The sequence below is a fragment of the Helianthus annuus genome, chromosome 3 (genome assembly GCF_002127325.2).
Source record: "Helianthus annuus cultivar XRQ/B chromosome 3, HanXRQr2.0-SUNRISE, whole genome shotgun sequence".
NCBI lineage: Eukaryota > Viridiplantae > Streptophyta > Magnoliopsida > Asterales > Asteraceae > Helianthus > Helianthus annuus.
In genome coordinates, this window is record NC_035435.2 from 168,854,703 (window position 1) to 168,874,291 (window position 19,589).

Below are 19,589 nucleotides of genomic sequence, written 5' to 3' on the forward strand. Positions count from 1 at the left end.
AACTTATTGTAAATTATAGGATTTTATTCCTAAACCTTTGTGTAATATATTAAACGAGCATTTTCGGTGAAAAGATCCTGAATTAAAAGACTTCCGCTGTCGCCTAAAATAGATACCGCAGGTTTCCTGCCTCGCGGCTCTGGAACCGGGTCAACTCGGGGCCGAGGGCCGTGACAATTTCATTCCATTGTCCATTCCATTACCTCGTCTATTCCATTCCCTTATCCATTCAATTACCCCATACCAAACAGACAGTGTGTGTATTAAGTGAGAGAGTAAAGAGCGATTCTTAAACCTGGATGTGAAGTTCATTATTTATAGCCGAAAATAGTAACAAAGGAAATGGGCAGATGGGCCTTGGGCTCGACATCGATATCAAGGAATATCCCATTTGTCCCCTAGACACAACCGTTAGAGTTTGCAGCCAAATAGGAAGATGGCGCATGATGATTGGATCCATGTGGCCTGGTAGTTGTCCTTGTTGTCAGGTCTGCCATCAGCGGTTAATGGAGATCATGGAGCATGGCGCACAATGATTGATGACACATCATTGTCTTTTTGTACCTCTCGTCTCCTGCACGATTGTTCATCGCGAGGCTCCACATGACACAGCCTGGCATGCCCCTATTGGTCGCATGCTCTGTTACTTGTACTGGTTGTACCATGCCTTACTGGCATACACACGCTTGCCCCGCTGGGGCTTGCGCAAAGCTCTTGAAAGTGACCAAGTATTAATTTCATTTGTTTTGAGTATGGCCTTCTGCGTACGATACACGCTTATGATTGCACATGTCAGCGTAGGATTTAACACCATACCTTTTAGGGGATAAATAATTGTGAAGCTACAATGTTGTATGTGGAATGATTGGGTTTCTTTTCGAAGGTAATTTTTCAAGCTCGAGCTCGACTCGGGCTCGACTCGTTTAGTATTTATTAATTATTTTATATCAATTATAATTATTATTATACATATAATTAAGTTATTTTTATATTTATATAAATGGTAATTATTATTATATAAATATATGTTTAATTTATTAAAATATATATATAGAGTAGGAGTTGGGTGGAAAGTCTATTTTTCCTAGAAAGTCTAGGAAGGAATAAGAATTGGACATGTGTCATTGAGGGATTTTAAGCAGAAGGGCTATCATGTAATTTCACATTTTAATTTTATTTTTGGAATGTATCTTCATTAACTAAAATTCCATGATTTTCGGAATTTTTATTATTTTTGAATTCAAATCTGGAAGTCAATGTGTTCATTAACTAAAATTACATGTCACATTACATTGCATATTCCATTGTTCAAAAGATTACTGGAATTTATCAGCATGTTTTTTGGTGCTGTGTTTTAACAGTTTACATGGCTAAAGCCAATTTTTTTTATAGATCCCATAATATAAAGATGGTAAAGCACAGGGTATGAATCTGATTGCTGTTAAAACACAACTGTATGAATCTGATTGCTGTTAAAACACAACTGTATGAATCTGGATGCTAAAACACAACTGTATGAATCTGCTTGCTGTTAAAACACAACTGTATGAATCTGTTTGCTGTTAAAACACAACTGTATGAATCTGTTTGCTGTTAAAACACAACTGTATGAATCTGAATGCTAAAACACAACTGTATGAATCTGCTTGCTGTTAAAACACATCTATATGAATCTGGATGCTAAAACACAACTGTATGAATCTGAATGCTAAAACACAACTGTATGAATCTGCTTGCTATTAAAACACATCTGTATGAATCTGCTTGCTGTTAAAACACAACTGTATGAATCTGTTTGCTGTTAAAACACATTTGTATGAATATGATTGCTGTTAAAACACAACTGTATGAATCTGAATGCTAAAACACAACTGTATGAATCTGCTTGCTGTTAAAACACATCTGTATGAATCTGGATGCTAAAACACAACTGTATGAATCTGAATGCTAAAACACAACTGTATGAATCTGCTTGCTGTTAAAACACATCTGTATGAATCTGCTTGCTGTTAAAACACAACTGTATGAATCTGTTTGCTGTTAAAACACATCTGTATGAATCTGAATGCTAAAACACAACTGTATGAATCTGCTTGCTGTTAAAACACATCTGTATGAATCTGGATGCTAAACCACAACTGTATGAATCTGCTTGCTGCTAAAACACAACTGTATTAATTTGCTTGCTGTTAAAACACATCATCAAGAAAACGGAGATGATAAGAACAATATTTGAATGGTGACGATGAACTCGGAGATGGTGGAGATGGAGAAGTGTTTTAATTTGATCCGGTGCTCTCCATCGTTTCTAAAGTTATCTTCTTCATGATTGTAGTTATTTTTGGTAGGGATTGGGGTTTCCAAGATGGGTTTGGAGAGAGAGAGAGAGGGAAAATCGCTTGAATTTAGGAACTGGGCGGTTATCTAATTGATTTAAAACACTGCCATTGACAAAATTGCCCCTACTCATTTAAAACAATCAATTAATTAAACTCAAATATTACAAGATTGCCATTGATTTAATCTCAACCCTTAAACACACCAATCGGATGGACCAGATCGCTTCCTAGACTTTCTAGGAAAAACACACTTTCCGTGCGAACCCTACTCTATATATATATATATATATATATATATATATATAAATAGAAAGCTCATTTAGGCTCGCGAGCCGGCTCGAGCTCGATAAGCGAAGCTTGGGCTCGAGCTCGAGCTCGTTTAAGCTCAGCTCGTTCCAGCTTTTTTTCGATTCGAACTCGAGTAGCTCGCGAGTAGCTCGGCTCGTTTACACCCCTAGTTTCTTTCGTGGTTTGTAAAGTCTATATGTAATTTGTACTTGGACTCTGGCACTTTACTATATTTATTTACTAGGTTATGACCCCGTGTATTACACGGGTTGAGAAAATAAAATATCAAATAGTTAATAACGAAGATTTAACAATTATAAAACGATATTTTAAGACACTTTTCTTATATCCGAACAAAATTTTGTTTTATGTATGATCAAAACTTGTGATGTTTGTCAAGTTTATAAATATAAAAACATTTGAACCATCGATTAGAAGACAAACTGTATCATCGACTTTCTCACGACGTGAACCCAAGTTTTATTTAAATAACAGTGGTATTAAGTTATTAGTTCTAAAAATATTGTTGAAATGTTTAGATTAGGCATATAGCAATTAGCCAATTAAATAAATTTATAGCTACAAAATAATATTTAAATTAATAAGATAAGTATAAATTATCGGTAATTCTTAAGTTATATAACTTTAAAATTTAAACATATAGACTTGAGTTGCATCTTAAAAAGATGGTTGTTTTTGGATAAATTTATTAGCATGATAAATGTAGTTATTATTCTTCTTGTATTTTAAATATATTAAATAAATAAATTATTTGTTAAGCAAGAAAATCGTTACCTCCCCTCTCATTATGAAAATGCTCGATATTTGTTTCAATTATTAAGATATACTTTCTAATCTACTAATTAATATAAAGAAGAAAATCGTTCCCTCCACCCTCGTTATGAAAATGCTCGATATTTGTTTTAATTATTAAGATATAATTTCTAACCTAGTAATTAATATAAATAAATAATAAGATAATTTATGGAACTTTATCCGTAATTTCTTAACATCTAAGCCCCCAACGTCTTTTTTTCTAACCCTTTTAGCCCCTAACACTAACCCCATCCATTAAATGTTATCTGCTAAAAGGCTTAGAAAAAAGACGTTAGGGGCCAAAAAGATTAGAAAGAAAAGACGTTGGAGGCTCAGATGTTAAAAATTCTTTTTGGGCTAAAAGAGTAAAATTGCTATAACCATAGGGACCAAAATCGTAATTTACTCTATTAGTTAAATAAATAATATTATAAATGAGAAGGAGATTAAACTAAATAATAATTATCCATAAAAAATTAAACTAAATAATATTTAGTAGGAGAATTATCTATAATTAATTAAAAAAAATTAAACTAAAATAATACTTATCTATAAAACATGGCTTAATATGATGACAAGTGTCCTCAGAATGGTTTCTTTTATTATATAGTATAGATAGATTAATATATATTTCGTCGTTAAAAAGATTGTTAAAAATAAGGCTAGGAAGGGCCAGTCGACGAAGCCTTAAAGCCGTGCTCATAAAATGGTAGCCCGGCCCATATCTATATGGGCTTCATTTTTGGTCAATCCTATAACAAATATAGGCCCTGGTGGCGGCCTATGCCCAAATGCCCAATCATATGCACTGAAATTCAGGTATTACGTGCCAATTGAGTAAAAGTCACAGAGTTTTACCACCATTTTTATTTTTTGTTTAATTGTTTTTTAAACTAATTTTGTGTATTACACGGGTTGCATAAATCTAATTTTATATAATAAATAATAAAAATTTTCGTATGTTGCACGCGTTGAATAAAATATAATGTTATATGATAATACAAACAATCGTCAAGATTTATTTTTTAAAAATGAACATTAATATACTATTTACTTATTATAACATTTTACTTTGTTTTTCTTTTTATTTTGCATAAATATGATAAATAGTAAAAAAAGATATATATTTAAAAAACCTCGTATATTGCACGTGTTGAATAAAATATAATGTCATATGTTAACATATACAGTCGTCAAGATTTATCTTTTAAAAATGAACTTTAATTTACTGTTTACTTATTATAAAATTTTATAATAAGTTTACAAATACAATAATTGGACAATTGGGGTGTTAAGATTGGTAAAGTTGAATAGGAACAATCTTTGGCACGTGTTTTATGCAAGCTCTTTCTGCCTGTACTACTAGTTATGTTTTTTCTTGCGGGCTGAGGCGAAATGACGCTTTGACACCGATTTAAAGCAGTTTCGCACCTTCATAAAACTAAAAATTGATTAAAAGAAGGTGAATACCAATCAAAAGGTTTGTTATCCTTGGCCACTCCTATTCTACGGTTTCAACTTTTTAAAACCACAAAAAGAAATTAATCCAATACATGAAGTTAACTTCTTCTTTCAATCAATATAAGGTTCATATGTCACCCAACATGATATTGATTATGGAAAGAATATGCCAATATAATAAATGATAAGTTTTATAAAAACAAGAGTTAAATGCCATTTTAGTCTATGTGGTTTGGTCCATTTTGTCAGTTTAGTACAAATGATTCATTTTTCGCATGTGGGTCCAAAAATGTTTCACTGTTGCCATTTTAGGTCACTGTGTTAACTTCATCCATTATTTCTATTAACGAGAAGGGAAATTCGGTCATTTTATACGATAAAATTGCCTTTCTTGTTAACAAAATTACATATAAAATGACCGAATTGCTCTTCTCGTTAACAGAAAATATGGATGAAGTTAACCCAGTGGACTAAAATGGCAACGGTGAAACCTTTTTGGACCCACAAGAAAAAATGAAAATTTGGACTAAACTGACAAAATAACCAAACCGTAGGTATTGCATTTATATATACTCTAATTTGTAACATGTTTTGGCAATATGATGTTGTACTCTAGGCTGTATTGATATTTTGTGCTTATTATTGTTGTACGTAGCTGCTTTGTGTTGTTGTACATCATGGTGTCTATGGGTTTCTTCGACCTGTAAAACCCTAAAAAAGAAAGATTCACATCCAGTTGATCAACACCGCCGTTCCTTCCCGATCTTAACATCACCACTACCATCCATCTCCGTCAGTCCGTCACCACCACCATTCCCCTCTCCTCTCTGTCTCTTCCCTCTGTGAAACTATGACCACCATCTTTGCCATCTCCAATAGCCGCTGTAAACAACCCAGCCCTGAAGTACCGAAATTGTAAAATCGGTTATTGTTAGCGGTGATTTAAAGTCGACGCCATCGATTCCGCTTGAGGATACGGTATGCACTTCTCTGCTTCTTTGTTTGATTTGGCCAATGGTCGGATTTCCTTTGGTTGTTTCGTGCGTTTCTTATGTTGCATGTGAATCGTTAAGGTTTTGTTGATTCTCATTTGGGGCTTGCATTTTGGGGGTTTCGGGATTCGAACGTCACCTGTGTGGTTGGGGTTCAAAAAGAACCGAAGGTTTGCCTTATTGAGACCTTAACTTTTGTGAATCAATAAAGGGTTAAAAGAGTAGTTCAGATTGGAGATTAATGATAGAGAAGTGTATATATGTGTATGTTCTCAGTTACCCTTTCTTATATATGTGTATGTGTGTGTTAGAATCTGATGTAGATATATTTTTAATGTGTTTATGTTGCTTGTATAATATAAATTTGCAACATGTTTGGGCAATAGATGGCTGTAATTTATGCATAAAATGTTTTATGTGTTCATCTATGTTGTATGATGTCTTATATTATTTGTACATCGGATGTGGCTTGCTGGAGAAGCCTTACTTTTGACTCATCGCGTACATGTAACCAAGATAGAGAGTGAGAAACATCAAAAGAGGTGAGATGCAGGTTTGAGAGAAAAAGGGAGTCTGAGAGAGAAAGAGAGAGATGCAGAGCAATGTAGAGAGAGAATGGTGGTCTACGAAGTCAGATCGATGACTGTTGTGGTACGCTTCGAGCTTAAACAATGCCGCCTTAACCGGCGATGCCACGACTGGCCGGCTTAAAACCTCAACGATGTCGTTGCTTGGCCGGGTTTTTGCGGATCTGATTGGGTTTGGACATGATGTCAAGGTAATTGTTTGTCCAGTTTGCAGTGACTTAGTTGTTTGGCTATTTAACATGACGACTATATTTGCCCTAATTTGCTAAGCGTTATTCATGTTTTTTTGTCAGTTAGTTACTGTTACATGATTTTGATGATAGGTTGTGTTCATGCCTACATTTCTTTTCAAAATAGGTACACCTTTACTGAACTAGGTTACTGAATTTCATATCTGTGTGATATTGAATGTTTATTTCACTTTTGATGGAAAGAAGATGCAAAACTCAAGATCCTCATTGAAAACAATGGTACTGGAGGTGATTGGGTTAATCTCCCTCACAAATCTGTTAATTTTGTTTTTTAGTTTTAAATACATAATACAAAATAACTGTGTTTATAAAGAATAAGGTATTCTTATGGATAGATTTTAACATTCAAGACATTGTCATGTAATTTGTTTTCGGGTTTTAGTTCTTGCTTGTCCATTTTTATATTTCTATACAAAATCCCTAATCATCTTTCACAACCGCAGACATCCGAACAGCAGCAGCAGAGAGAGACAAAACTTTGACAGAAATTGGGCAGAGAGTTTTGCTGAAAAAGGGGTTCTCGGAATTGCACCAGCTCTCGCATACATCGTCTTTGGTGTTGTTACACGTTTATCGCCTGCTTCTGTGTTCATCGTTGCAGGTTTATCTCTCGTCATTTCTCGCGGTTAGCTTTAATTTGAGCTTATGTTTTTTGCTGTTACTAGCTTTGTTTCTTCCGGTAGTCTTTAGCTTATTTGACGACATAGATTCTTAAACTGATTATTCATTTGTTAATTCGTCCTTTAGAGCAACCTGAGCATTCATTTGTTGATCTGTCATTAGGGTGGTAGGTATGAGACAACTATCTTCTTGGGGTGTTGGGTCAAGTATTGACTGTTGTTTGCACAGGTGATGTTTAGATCTTCTTTGTACCTAGAACCAGACATGGGATATATGGCTATTATTTGGATGTGTGATATGAAATTAAATATCTAATCATCTTGCTGTGTTATTATTTAAATAGGTAGAAAGAATGGTTAATGAAGCTGACAAGTTCGCAAAAGAAAAGGACACGAAGAACCAAGCAGATTCGGTTGTGTACCAAACAGAGAAACAACTAAAAGGGACTAGGAGACAAAGTTCCTGCATATGTGAAAGAAAAGCTGGAGACCAAACTCGGTGAGCTCAGGACGGCCGTATCTGGCAGGTCAACACAAACCATAAAAGACACCACGGATGCACTCAACCAAGAGGTGATGCAGCTGGGCCAGTCTCTCTACAACTAGCCTGGCCCGGGGTCAAGGTGGACTTTGTCAACCACCGGTAAGAGTGAACTTTCTTGAATTTGTTGCTCAATGAAATAAAAGGTTCACATTTTCTTATTTTTCTAATGTTTTCCCAGGCTACCAGTTTTGGGTATTTTATGGTCTGGCTTTCTAGCTTCTCTTGGTAACAACATTTTCTACGTTTCAAATTCCCTTGATTTTATTTACCATTTTCTATTTTTTGTAGGCACAATTTATTGCGGAGAAAATTTCCGGCTACATCTTTTGCTGGAAGTTTGGTTCAACATTTTCAATTGGTTTTAACAGTTTGGATGTTTGGTTCAACCATCGTAAACCAATTTTTCTAAAGAAACATAATTATGTATTAATTTATGTTTATATATATGATGTATTTATAACTAGATATCATTAATATATGATGGGGTTTGTTGGATTGGGATTAATGTGGTTGTTGTTCTTAAGCATTTGCACACGTTTTTGATTTGGTTGATGTTTTTGTTGTTTTTTTTTTTGTACTGTACAGATCCAGCTTCTACGGGTATGACAGAGGATCCAATCCATTAGACATCTTCACAAGCTGATGCTTTGTCGATTAGTACGTGGCGAACACTCCAGAAGTAAACCAAAAGACAAGGTTTTGGTCACCTAACATGCGCTCACACTTTTGACGTAAAGAGGACATGGTTTAGGCGAACCCTTTTTTGACAACACCTGCCTACCCACCGGATTCATTTAAAAACAAGCAAAGACCATGAAGCGCGACGCAACGCGCGCACCAGTAAACCCCTAGTTTAACTCTAAAAACAAATATAAATAAAGAAAAAAGGGATTCGAATGTAGTGTTAACTGGACCAGGCCTTCAAGCCATTTTCATTAGATGGTAGCCCAGTCCATGTCTATTTGTGCTTCCTTTTGGTGTGTTTTAATTATGTTTCATACTTTCATATATGCTTATTTGAAATTGAAAAATATCATACGTATCCTAATTATGCTTTGAGTACATTGTTCATTATTTAAATATCTTTTTTACAGTAGAATTTTATTAATATAGAACATTACCAACATATGCTGTGAAAATGTGAAAACCCAAAAAAATACAATACAAGAGAAGAAACGACATAATACTTGTGTTACAAGTTATGAGTCGTGTTACAAGTTTAGAGTGGTTATATGAAATTTCCTCTTTTTATTAAAAAGGTAAAAAGTTAATTTGTTTAAAATGTAGCATCCATTCTTAATGTTTTTTTTTTTTTAAATCAAAAAGTAAATACATTTAAAATGTAACAATCATGTTTAATGTTATTTGAAATGAAATTATGGACCAATTCCGTGATAAAGTATCAAACCTTTTGATATCAAATATGGGATTAATGATATTTAACACGAAATCTCAACTTTAGTCTTATAATATAAGATCATTCATATAGATATTGTTTTTCTATAATTTAAAACAAGGGAGAAGTATAATCTAGAACACTAGAACCTAACCGTGTTAATTTTACCCTTACCGTGCATTATAGTTATCTTACATGGGGAGGATATAGATTACAGAGGTTTAGGGCTGTAAATGAACCGAACGTTCAGCGAACAATTCGTTAACCGTTCGGCGGGAAGTTCGTTTATGTTCGTTCGATTAGCTTAACGAACGAACACGAACAAAAAATTTCGTTCGGTTAGCTTAGCGAACGAACATGAACATAGGTCTCGTTCGTTCGATTGTGTTCGTGAACGTTCGGTAATATGTTTGGTTACATTCGTACGTGTTCGTTTGATTACATTAAAAAATAATAAATTTTAATAAACCTTTTATCTAAACATATTGAAAACTTGAAACCCTATTTTTTTCTAACTTAGCTAATATTTGGACATGCTAAGACATTTTTTGGGGGTAATTATGTCTAAGTTAGTTAAAGTTGATTCATCGTTTGGTGGTGTATTAGACTTCTTGTGTTTTGATTTATCATTTGATAGTTGTATTTAACTACTTATATCAAATGTTTAAGGATAACGATATTTTTATTTTTTTATTTTCAAGTTACATGTTCGTTTGCGTTCTTTTTTATTTGCTAGCGTTCGTTTGTGTTCGCTTGCGTTCATTTGTGTTCGAGACCAGTGTTCACGAACTGTTCGTGAACAACTGAATTTCCTTAACGAACGAACATGAACATAAACTTATGTTCGGTATGCGTTCGTGAACAGTTCGCGAACATGTTAATTTCCTTAACGAACGAACACGAACATGGGCTTGTTCGTGTTCGTTCGGTTCGTTTACAGCCCTACAGAGGTTGACACGAACATTGTGAATAGTCATTGTAAATGATTATATCTTTTTATTTTAGCTTACTCACCTAAAATAAAAAAGACAATCATTTACAATGACTATTCACAATGTTTGTGTCATTTCCAAATGACTGTTCTTATGTTCGTGTCGTTTACCACGACCTTTCACAATGTTCGTGTCGTTTTCAAATAACTGTTCTTACGTTCGCGTAGATTACACCGACTGTTCGCATTCGTTTCCAGATAATTGTGTATAACATGTTTTCTCCCGTGAGTATTTTTAGGACTTTCTATCAAATTACTTAATAATTATGTATTGAAGATTCATATATCATCTTGAAGTTTTTTTTTTTTTTTTTTTTTTGAACAAATTTCATTTACCTTTTTTGAACAAAAATATATAAACTAACAGTAAGGGTGATAAAATAATATATGTATTTTTATAAAAAAAAATATGATAAAATGACCAGAAATACTTTTATAATGTTTCATGGGAAAGAATTAATAAGTCATTTTCACATGAATTTAATATGTGATAGGTACGAGCTACGAATTATTAGTCCAGCCGGTGCAATAAAGAAGCCAATTTCCATGCCTTTAAAGCGAAGCATGGTGCCACGTTACCCTGCCTAACCCCCCAAGCTTTAGCTTTATGCTTCTCGAAATAGGCTTTTTCGATATTTTGTTATGGTCCCTGAATTATATGCTTACCATCGCACTTGGTACTTCAACTTTCTTTTGTCAATACATAGTGTATCAACTATGTGATGTAGTGGATTTGCTTCATCCAACTTATGATCTAGTAGTATGATATTTGTTCCCATCACAAATTATTGTGGGTTTAAATCTTTGTAAATACAAGGTTAAGTGATATTCAAATATAAAAATTGTTTAAAAAAACACTTCATCGTGGCATATACAAGGTCGTTAGCTATAAATCTTTTAGTTATGCTTTCACTATCACTTAAAAATGCTTAATGTGTAAAGGTATCCCAAACAAATCTTTTTATCTAATGGCTTTTAGATGAGCGGTACATGTCATGTTTGTAAAAGACTCTCGGCTATAAACTCATATGTGTTTGTAAAAGACTCTCGACTATAAACTCACATGTTATAACACGTGAGTGTTTGTCTCTCATAAATAATGAATAATGTTTTGTTATATACTTGTAAATATAACCTTATAGTCAAACAAAAGGAAAATAGTTACAATGATTATGATCAAACCATTTTTATGTTATATACTTGTAAATATGACCTTATGCCTTTGTCCCCCTGGCGTTTGACACGTTCGGCTCCTTGGCGCCGGAGGCAGTTCGGTTCTTGTCTAGAGTTCAGCGTGTGGTCCATAGCAACTTTTCGACCCCTCAGGGGCGAGGCTTTGTTTTTAGTAGATTAGGGTTTTCTATTCAAAAAGGGATGGCGGCGCAGTGTGTTGCTCGTCTACCTGCTATCCTTATGTAATTTGCCCTGATGATTGGAATGAAATTTAATATTTAAACAAAAAAAAAAAAATCTTGTTGTAGTTATCATTATTATTTGCTTGATTTATTTATTTAATGAAGGATAAGCATCTTTAGCGTTAGGTTTGTTAAGTAGCTCGTAGTTTGAAGTTCGCTCAAAACTCAGCTCAAATAATTCCAGCTAGAACAAATCACTTCACTAAAATTTTGAGCCAAGACTGAGTGGACTTAAGCTCTCTCAAACTAAAGAGGCACGAGCTAGCTCGAACTAAACCCGGGCGAAGCTGGAGTTCAGGTTTTTAGCTCGGTTAAGTACTTCAACCTGAGAAAGTTATCTCGTTTATTTTCTATTTTAATCCTGAGCTGAGCCTAACTCGACTCACTCCGTGAACAACCATAACTATTTTAGAAAAAAAAAACTATAGCAACAAAGATTACACAAAATAGAAAGCAAAGGATCATTCAACTACCATGTGGATAGTTCATGGACTATTCATGTAAATTACTCTTTTAGCACCTTCCGATCCCCTGAACTGTCAGATACACGCACGCACTCACGTACACACTATCGCCGGAAAATAGATTCCGTTTCCGATTCCGACGGTTGCGCACCGCCGCACCGTCATATCCACCACCACCTACCACCACGCCACGTGTCCATACCAAATTCACTCCATAATTTCATCCTCATATTCCGTTTCATCTCGCTACCGTAACAACTTCATTCAACGAGAGTAAAATCATTTCAATTCGTTTCTCTCACGGATCTAGGGCTCCGTTTATCCGCAAATCGTCAAATCAGTTCATGCCGTTTCTTATCTGCAGCCTATGCTGTTCTAATTAGACGAAAACGAGATTACATCATTTTTTGTATAATCATATTTAGGTTTTGAATTTTGATCGTTTATCTCTGCACCAATGGCTACCGGCGGTGGTGATAAACTGCTCACTATCGATCCTGATGAGCTCAGGTTTCAATGTAAGCATGATTTGAATATGATTGATTTAGATTTTGATGTATTTGATATTTTGATTTCATATGTTTTTTCTTCGTTCTAGTTTATTTAAGTAATTTAGTTTTATATATAATCATCGTATGTTCGTTGTTGATCAATTAGGTATATGTATTATAATTAGGTTTGGATCGTGTTGAATCATGTGGTTTTAATAGAGGTTTTGATTCGTAGAGTTGTGTGTGGAATTAAATGTTTGTATTAGCGCTAGAATATTTGAATCTGAGGTGGAGTTAGGTAACTAGTGATGATTTTTATGAGGAGATTTGTGTGCTGAATCATGTGGAGATCTAGGTATAATGGATGATATTTAGTGGAATGTATGCAGATGCATATGCATATGAATGTGAAGATTAGATATAGTAAGAACAACTTACTCAATATGTATATGTGTCCTGAGCTTGCACCTGATGCTTTTATGCTTATTAGTTATTAGAAACCAAAGTATATATAACATCTACAGCATCTGCGGGTGTATTTGCGATATGTATCATGAAATGACTTAAAACTTATTAGAAACAATAAACTCGATTATATCTTAGTTTATTATTATGATATGTATCTGTAACATTATTACTATTATGTGTGTGTATTGTATAAATAAGCGAAGAGGCATGTGTCATATATGACACCGGTTCGAATGGCAGTTATTGGCGCCAAATCCTAACTGCCATAAACAACCGCCAACCGCCATCTTCATGTCTGTATATATATACATTTACCGGCAGTTTTGTTCGGTACCAAGATATTAATCCTTAATATCCTTATTCCAAATTCTCACTATTATTAATTCATTCAAGTGTGTGATCCTTGTTGATAAACTGATTCAACATGAAATCCATTTATGGTTGTGATGAATCAAGTTCTGTTTATGAACATGATGTTCATGACAAACTTCCGCTGCCAACAAAACTTACATGCTTAAAGACCTGTTTTGGTGACTAGTTAGGACGAAGGATTGCTGTGTTTGTTTATTCGTAAAAACGGATTTAATATGTTAAAGTTTAAGAACATGGTACTATTACCTTCATTGAATGCACATCTTTCGTAAAAACGGATTTAATATGTTGAAGTTTAAGAACACGGTACTATTACTGTCATTGAATGCATATCTTTCTGTGATTCACATGCATGACTTACCATTTATCTGTTTGATGTTGATTCCAACAGTTGAACTGGGGAAACCAAGCCACTGTGATTTGAAAGTTTCTAATACAACGGACAAGAATATTGCCTTTAAGGTATGCTTTTCTGTTTTCACCCTAAATTCGAGATTCTTTTAGCGCATATTACTTTCTGATTCCTTGGTTCATGCCATTCTTTTTTTCTTCACCTTCAACGTTGATATTCATGTGTAATATGATAATTTAGTCCATGATGCATTCATCCACATGATTGTTGTACCCTTTTCTTGCTTTATGCTAGGTCAAAACTACTTCGCCGAAGAAATACTTTGTTCGTCCAAACACTGGTATTATACCGCCTTGGGATACATGTATCATAAGAGGTAAAGTATGTTGCTGCTATCATTTAGAGTTTTAGACTATCTTAACTTTTTCCCGAGAAGTCAAACTAATTGACATCACCATATTCCTTATATTGAGTGAGAAGTGGAATTAATTGTGAATATATTGAGTAAGATATTATTAACTCATGCTCTGAAATTTATAATATAAAGTGTACAATTATCGATCCAAAACCAAATCCATCATGTTTAATTAGGGAACTACACACTATCTGACTTCAACTTATTGATGTTCATCTAGTTACCCTTCAAGCTCAACTTGAATACCCTCCGGATATGCAATGCAGAGATAAATTCCTTTTACAAAGCACCCCTGTGCCTCCAAATAGCGACACTGATGCACTTCCAGCAAATACTGTAAGAACATTCACTTTCAGAATATCATATTCCAATCAGTTTAAGCTTCATTGAATGATAAGTAACAGTTGAGAGTTACACTTGTTGCATCCAGTTTAGCAAGGAAGCTGGTAAAGTATTAGAGGAATACAAGCTTAAGGTTGTCTATGTTGCTCGCACTGATAAGGGGAATTCAGATAATAATATCAAACAAAATTCTGATCCAAGCTCTGTGAGTGAATTGATAACGATTCTTTTTACACTTTTAATGTTCTTTCTGTAGTTAACTAGATTATGATGGTTTGTGTTCTTTCTTAAAATGCAGAATCAGGCAATTCAGGCTGCAAGAGCCGCTAGGGATGCAGCTGTGAAAGAAGCAACCCAGCTGCAACAGGAACTGGTACATTTACCTTTTTACCCTCTCGCTATTATTGGTTGTTTAGCAAAAGAGTAAAATGCTATTTTCGTCCCTGAGGTTTGGCTAGTTTTGCGACTTTCGTCCAAAGGTTTGTTTTTCTGCACCTGGATCCAAAAGGTTTGAAATCTTGCCATTTTCATCCGGCTCGTTAACTTCATCCATTTTTCTACGTTAAGTCGGGGGTATTTTCGTCTTTTTACCTATATTATTTTTGTATAGTAAGGGTATTTTGAATACTTGTACATTATGCTAAATGCTTATACATAAAGTAAAAAAGACCGAATTGCCCTTTAAGTTAACAAAAAAGACGGAAATACCCTTGACTTAACGGAGAAAATGGATGGAGTTAACGAGCCGGATGAAAATGGCAAGATTTCAAACCTTTTGGATCCAGATGTGGAAAAACAAACCTTTGGACGAAAGTCACAAAACTAGCCAAACCTCAGGGACGAAAATGGCATTTACTCTTTAGCAAAATGTATGTCAATCTTGCCGTCCTAAAAAACGAGTCTTGATTTGATTTTATTTTGAAGTTTTTATTACGCTTACAATACGTTTGACCTATTTTCAGGATATGTTAAAGAAAAAGAACCAAAAACAGAGTCCTGGATTCTCGATAAGACTCGCGATAACTGCTGGATTGATTGGGATAATGGTCGGGTTGCTTTTAAAGCTGGTTCTATCTTCACCGCCATCACCGATACCACCACCTACACCACCACCAACTGCATCAGTAGATGGTTAATTCTCTGTACTGTTTCTTTTAAAATCTAAAAGCCGACTGATGATGATGATTATGATTCTTTCGTTCATTCTTATGCTGTTCTGCAAGTTGTCTCAAGCTGATGGTTTTATGTGTTGTGTTCTTTTTTGCCTTTGTACATTTGACCATTGTGAATTGCAACTTTGTTTCGTCGGTACTTTTCTCAACATTTATATGAACTTTTGTATGTTCTTTAAATTGATATAACTCATGTCTGTTTAAGAAGTTGGACCTTTAACTCAATGATTGCTTGGAAGTTTATGAAACTGTTATTGGTATATCTAAATTAGTGGTGTTATTATATACTAATGATATGGTATACCGGACTACTTGGTAAACGTTTACGCTCCGGTTAAGCCAGTTTTGACAAAAATTTTGGACTGAACCAATAACTATGGTTTCAAGAAAATACAAACCGAACCAACCAGGTTCATTGGGTCAACTGAATCAGCTGATTCATCTTTCTAATATAAGCAAAATAATAATAATGAATCCTAATGGGCGGTTCCAAGTACCAAACTGTAAACCGTTAAAACTTAACCTTACATATTTCAAACCGGCCGACTTTCTTCAGTTTGGATGGTTCGGTCGGTTTTGATGGTTTATGGACTCCCCTAGGCCCTAACCATGAAACATGTCCTCAAAACCTTTTGAAAAGAACAATACTACAATTCCATCGATCTACAATGATTTTATCTTAAGTAATGAGTTTTTGTCATCTTACAACATAACGGTGCACATTTTGGTCATAATATTCAACAATTTTCTTCAAAAGTAAAATCAAATACAATCCGGGGTGGCTAAATGTATCCCGTATACTGAACATACCCCCATGTGAGAGAGATATTACTTTTTAACGAGGAAGCACTAATCGTTATTGTTATTTATTCGTTATTCAACAAAAAAAAACTACGAATCACCATCAACCTCTATATACTCCTCCCCATGTAGGATAACCATAAGGCGACATACCACGGTAAGGGTAAAACTGTGGCGACGGTGATGCCGAAGAATAAAACAGCGGTGGCGGTGGCGGCGGAGGATACATGAACCTTTGTTGATGATAAAAAGGCGGCGTAGGTGGTGGAAACAACGGTGGTGGCCGTACGTTGTCTAGTGACGACGGCATGATGATTGGTAATTTATAGTGATCCTTACAAAATATATCTCGACATACATTTTTATCAACTTCGGGCGTCACATAAGCTTCGACTTTATGATGGTTCTTTTCATTTTCATACTTGCAACAACACGACTTATGTTTCTTTTTTCGTGCAGTTTTTTCGGTACGAATCTGCAAATTGTAACACTTATGATTAGTAAAGAAATCAAAACTTTGTCAAACTTCTATGTACCGGTTCAGTAGATGAAAAATAAATTATGAAGTTAAAATACCGGTTCAGCTTCAGACATATTGCCGAGTGCTTGCTTGTCTTCTTTCTCTTGTGTTGATATTGAAAACAAAGAGATTATGAAAAGAGTATTTATAAAGAAAAAAATAGGAGGAAAGAAATATTTTTGAATCTTTTATTTTTGTTTTAGATTATACAATAAAATTGAAATATACGAGTTATATGACCATTTTTTGTTTTAGATTATGCAATAAAATTGAAATATATGAGTCATATGACCAATGGTAAGAACGAAAAATATTTTCTTTGTGTTAAGTTGGAATATATTCCAAAAATATGCATTCAGATTAAATATAAAACAATGATCCGATTTTAAGAACTTGTTGGTAGGTTTGTTTCATTAGTCATTACTCCCTACCATTATGAATAAACAAATATGATTCACCAAATATATAATTTTATATTTTCAATAAGGTTGTCACAAAATGCCAATTAAAATTAGAAAAAAAGGCCATAAACACTTGACTTGATTTTCTATCCTCATTAGTCATTGAGGGGACGGGGCACTAGCAGGTAGAGGAATCTAGGGTACTTACTTATGTCAGAACACCGTCGTCACCCTCAAAGGTAGGCAAGGCGTGTTCGGTTAGCCAGTAGGTTTACCCGTAGGAGAAAGGTGCTTGTCAAATATGGTGTTGACTTTGAGATTTGTTGGTGGCTTGTGATTGGTTGGAGTATTTGATTTTATTAATATTAAAAAAATACATAGTTAATCGCATGGGTAAGGTGCCACCACTACTTACTAGCTAATGGGTATTTTATGTGAAATTTGACATGTCAGGTGTTGAAAGTAAGTACCCTTAAGTGCCCCTTCCTTTCTCTCGACAATCCCTTTAACTTTTTTTACTTAGCAACTTGTTTGACTTGTTTGGGTTATATACTTTTAAGTTTGTGAAGATTAGGGTTGTTACGATTAATACAAATAATTATATATGTTATAGTGTTGTTATGTCTGGGTTAATAAAGAGTGACAACCTCATTGTGTTACACTATCTATACTGAAAATAGAATATCAATGATAAGAGAGACGTTAATATGATATCAGGTAATAGTGAAGTGACATTGGGGCAAGGAACAAAACGTAGCTTGAAAATGTTATAATGAGTAAACATGTAGGTTTCATCTTGCAAACATCTAAACATCAAAGTTTTAAACATTAAATCAGTAAATCACATAAACAAACACCAAAGCTTTAACTTTCATTCTTTAGATTTTGTTGACCTAATTATCTCTCTATTGTGTGAAAATATAATATTATCTATTTACTTTTTTTTAAATATGGTATAGATTATGACACACGTTTATATGAAATTCTATCATGTTAAACAAATGAAAATCTACAATAAGCTAAATAATAAAAAGAGAAAATTTTAGGTATGCCGTCGCTTGCGGGTGGCTTGCAACGGGGATGTACTTGCGGGGCGAGTTGCAGCGGTGGCGGGGGGATGTCTGAGAGGTTAAATCTCAAGTCTCATTTAAAAAGAAACGTACAACAGATACAGATACATGAACATTATGTTTGGCTTCAGAGGTTTTAAACCATTAAGATGTAGCATCTGAATGGTCATTAAGAGGCTACCAAACAGCCCTAAGCTTATGAAACTCCTTATTGACTTTTTGAAAAAGTCAGGATGGAGTGACTTTTTGGAAAAGTCACTTTTTCCCTCACATACATCCTCATTGCCAAACATCTTTTTGGAGCTTATGACTTTTCAAAAAGTCAATAAGTTGTTTCAAAAAGCTTAGCCAAACATGCCTTAAAGTGTGGTTACTTTAGAGAAACAAAAAAAGTTTGGATGACTTAATTGTAACAATTGACAAAATTGATTACATTTCGGTAGCATTTTCCCTTGAAATTATTACAACTAGGGCTATTCATTTTTATCCAAACCCGAAACCCGACCCGAATTCAAAGTCACCCAAAGCCGAATTAGCGAATCTCCGAAAAACCCGAACCCGACCAACCCGAACTTTAAATGGTTCGGTTATCGGGGCCACTTTTTCCCTACAAAAAAACCCGAACAACCCGACCCTGAAACACGAAACCCGAAAAAACCCAAAACATTTATTGTTTTTTTCTTATAGAATTGTTTTGGTTTGGATTCTTTATCATATGAAACATTAAGTTTTGTGACTTTTAAATATTATAATAGCATATTGTCAAATAATGTTTGAACTATGATGATATTTTTAAAGTATTAATATGAATTTTGATGATATCTTGTAAAAAAAAAATTAATTTTTCATTTTACATCTAAACATGAAAACCGAATAACCCCTCCCGAACTAACCCGAACAACCCAAAATGACTAACCCGAATTTTAAATGGTCAGTTATTGGGTCAAATTTTCCTAGAAAAAAACCCGAATAACCCTACCTAAAAAACCCAAAACTCGAAAAAAAAAAAAAAACGATGAAC

At 34.3% G+C, this 19,589-nt stretch overlaps 2 protein-coding genes across 17 annotated transcripts; both read left to right on the plus strand.

Annotated features, from left to right (window-relative positions):
* The first annotated feature begins 5,518 nt into the window (after nt 1-5,518).
* On the plus strand, nt 5,519-8,931 carry LOC110930753. 16 transcript variants are annotated; one of them, XM_035987744.1, is made up of 8 exons: nt 5,519-5,882; nt 6,378-6,674; nt 6,807-6,840; nt 6,921-6,962; nt 7,178-7,335; nt 7,699-7,997; nt 8,077-8,100; nt 8,187-8,931. In XM_035987744.1, the coding sequence occupies exons 2-6, from the start codon at nt 6,618-6,620 to the stop codon at nt 7,855-7,857; spliced, it is 450 nt and encodes a 149-aa protein (XP_035843637.1). In that variant the 5' UTR covers nt 5,519-5,882; nt 6,378-6,617; the 3' UTR covers nt 7,858-7,997; nt 8,077-8,100; nt 8,187-8,931. The 16 variants fall into 16 exon arrangements, 8 of the variants coding, with proteins under 8 accessions (XP_035843637.1, XP_035843638.1, XP_035843639.1 ...); XM_035987742.1 differs by having other exon boundaries at nt 5,520-5,882; nt 8,077-8,321; nt 8,484-8,931; XM_035987743.1 differs by having other exon boundaries at nt 5,520-5,882; nt 8,077-8,123; nt 8,484-8,931.
* Nucleotides 8,932-12,144: 3,213 nt separating this feature from the next.
* On the plus strand, nt 12,145-16,024 carry LOC110930752 (vesicle-associated protein 2-1). Its single transcript, XM_022174120.2, has 7 exons — nt 12,145-12,682; nt 13,887-13,957; nt 14,142-14,223; nt 14,483-14,598; nt 14,693-14,809; nt 14,903-14,977; nt 15,567-16,024. The coding sequence occupies exons 1-7, from the start codon at nt 12,622-12,624 to the stop codon at nt 15,738-15,740; spliced, it is 696 nt and encodes a 231-aa protein (XP_022029812.1). The 5' UTR covers nt 12,145-12,621; the 3' UTR covers nt 15,741-16,024.
* Nucleotides 16,025-19,589: the final 3,565 nt, after the last annotated feature.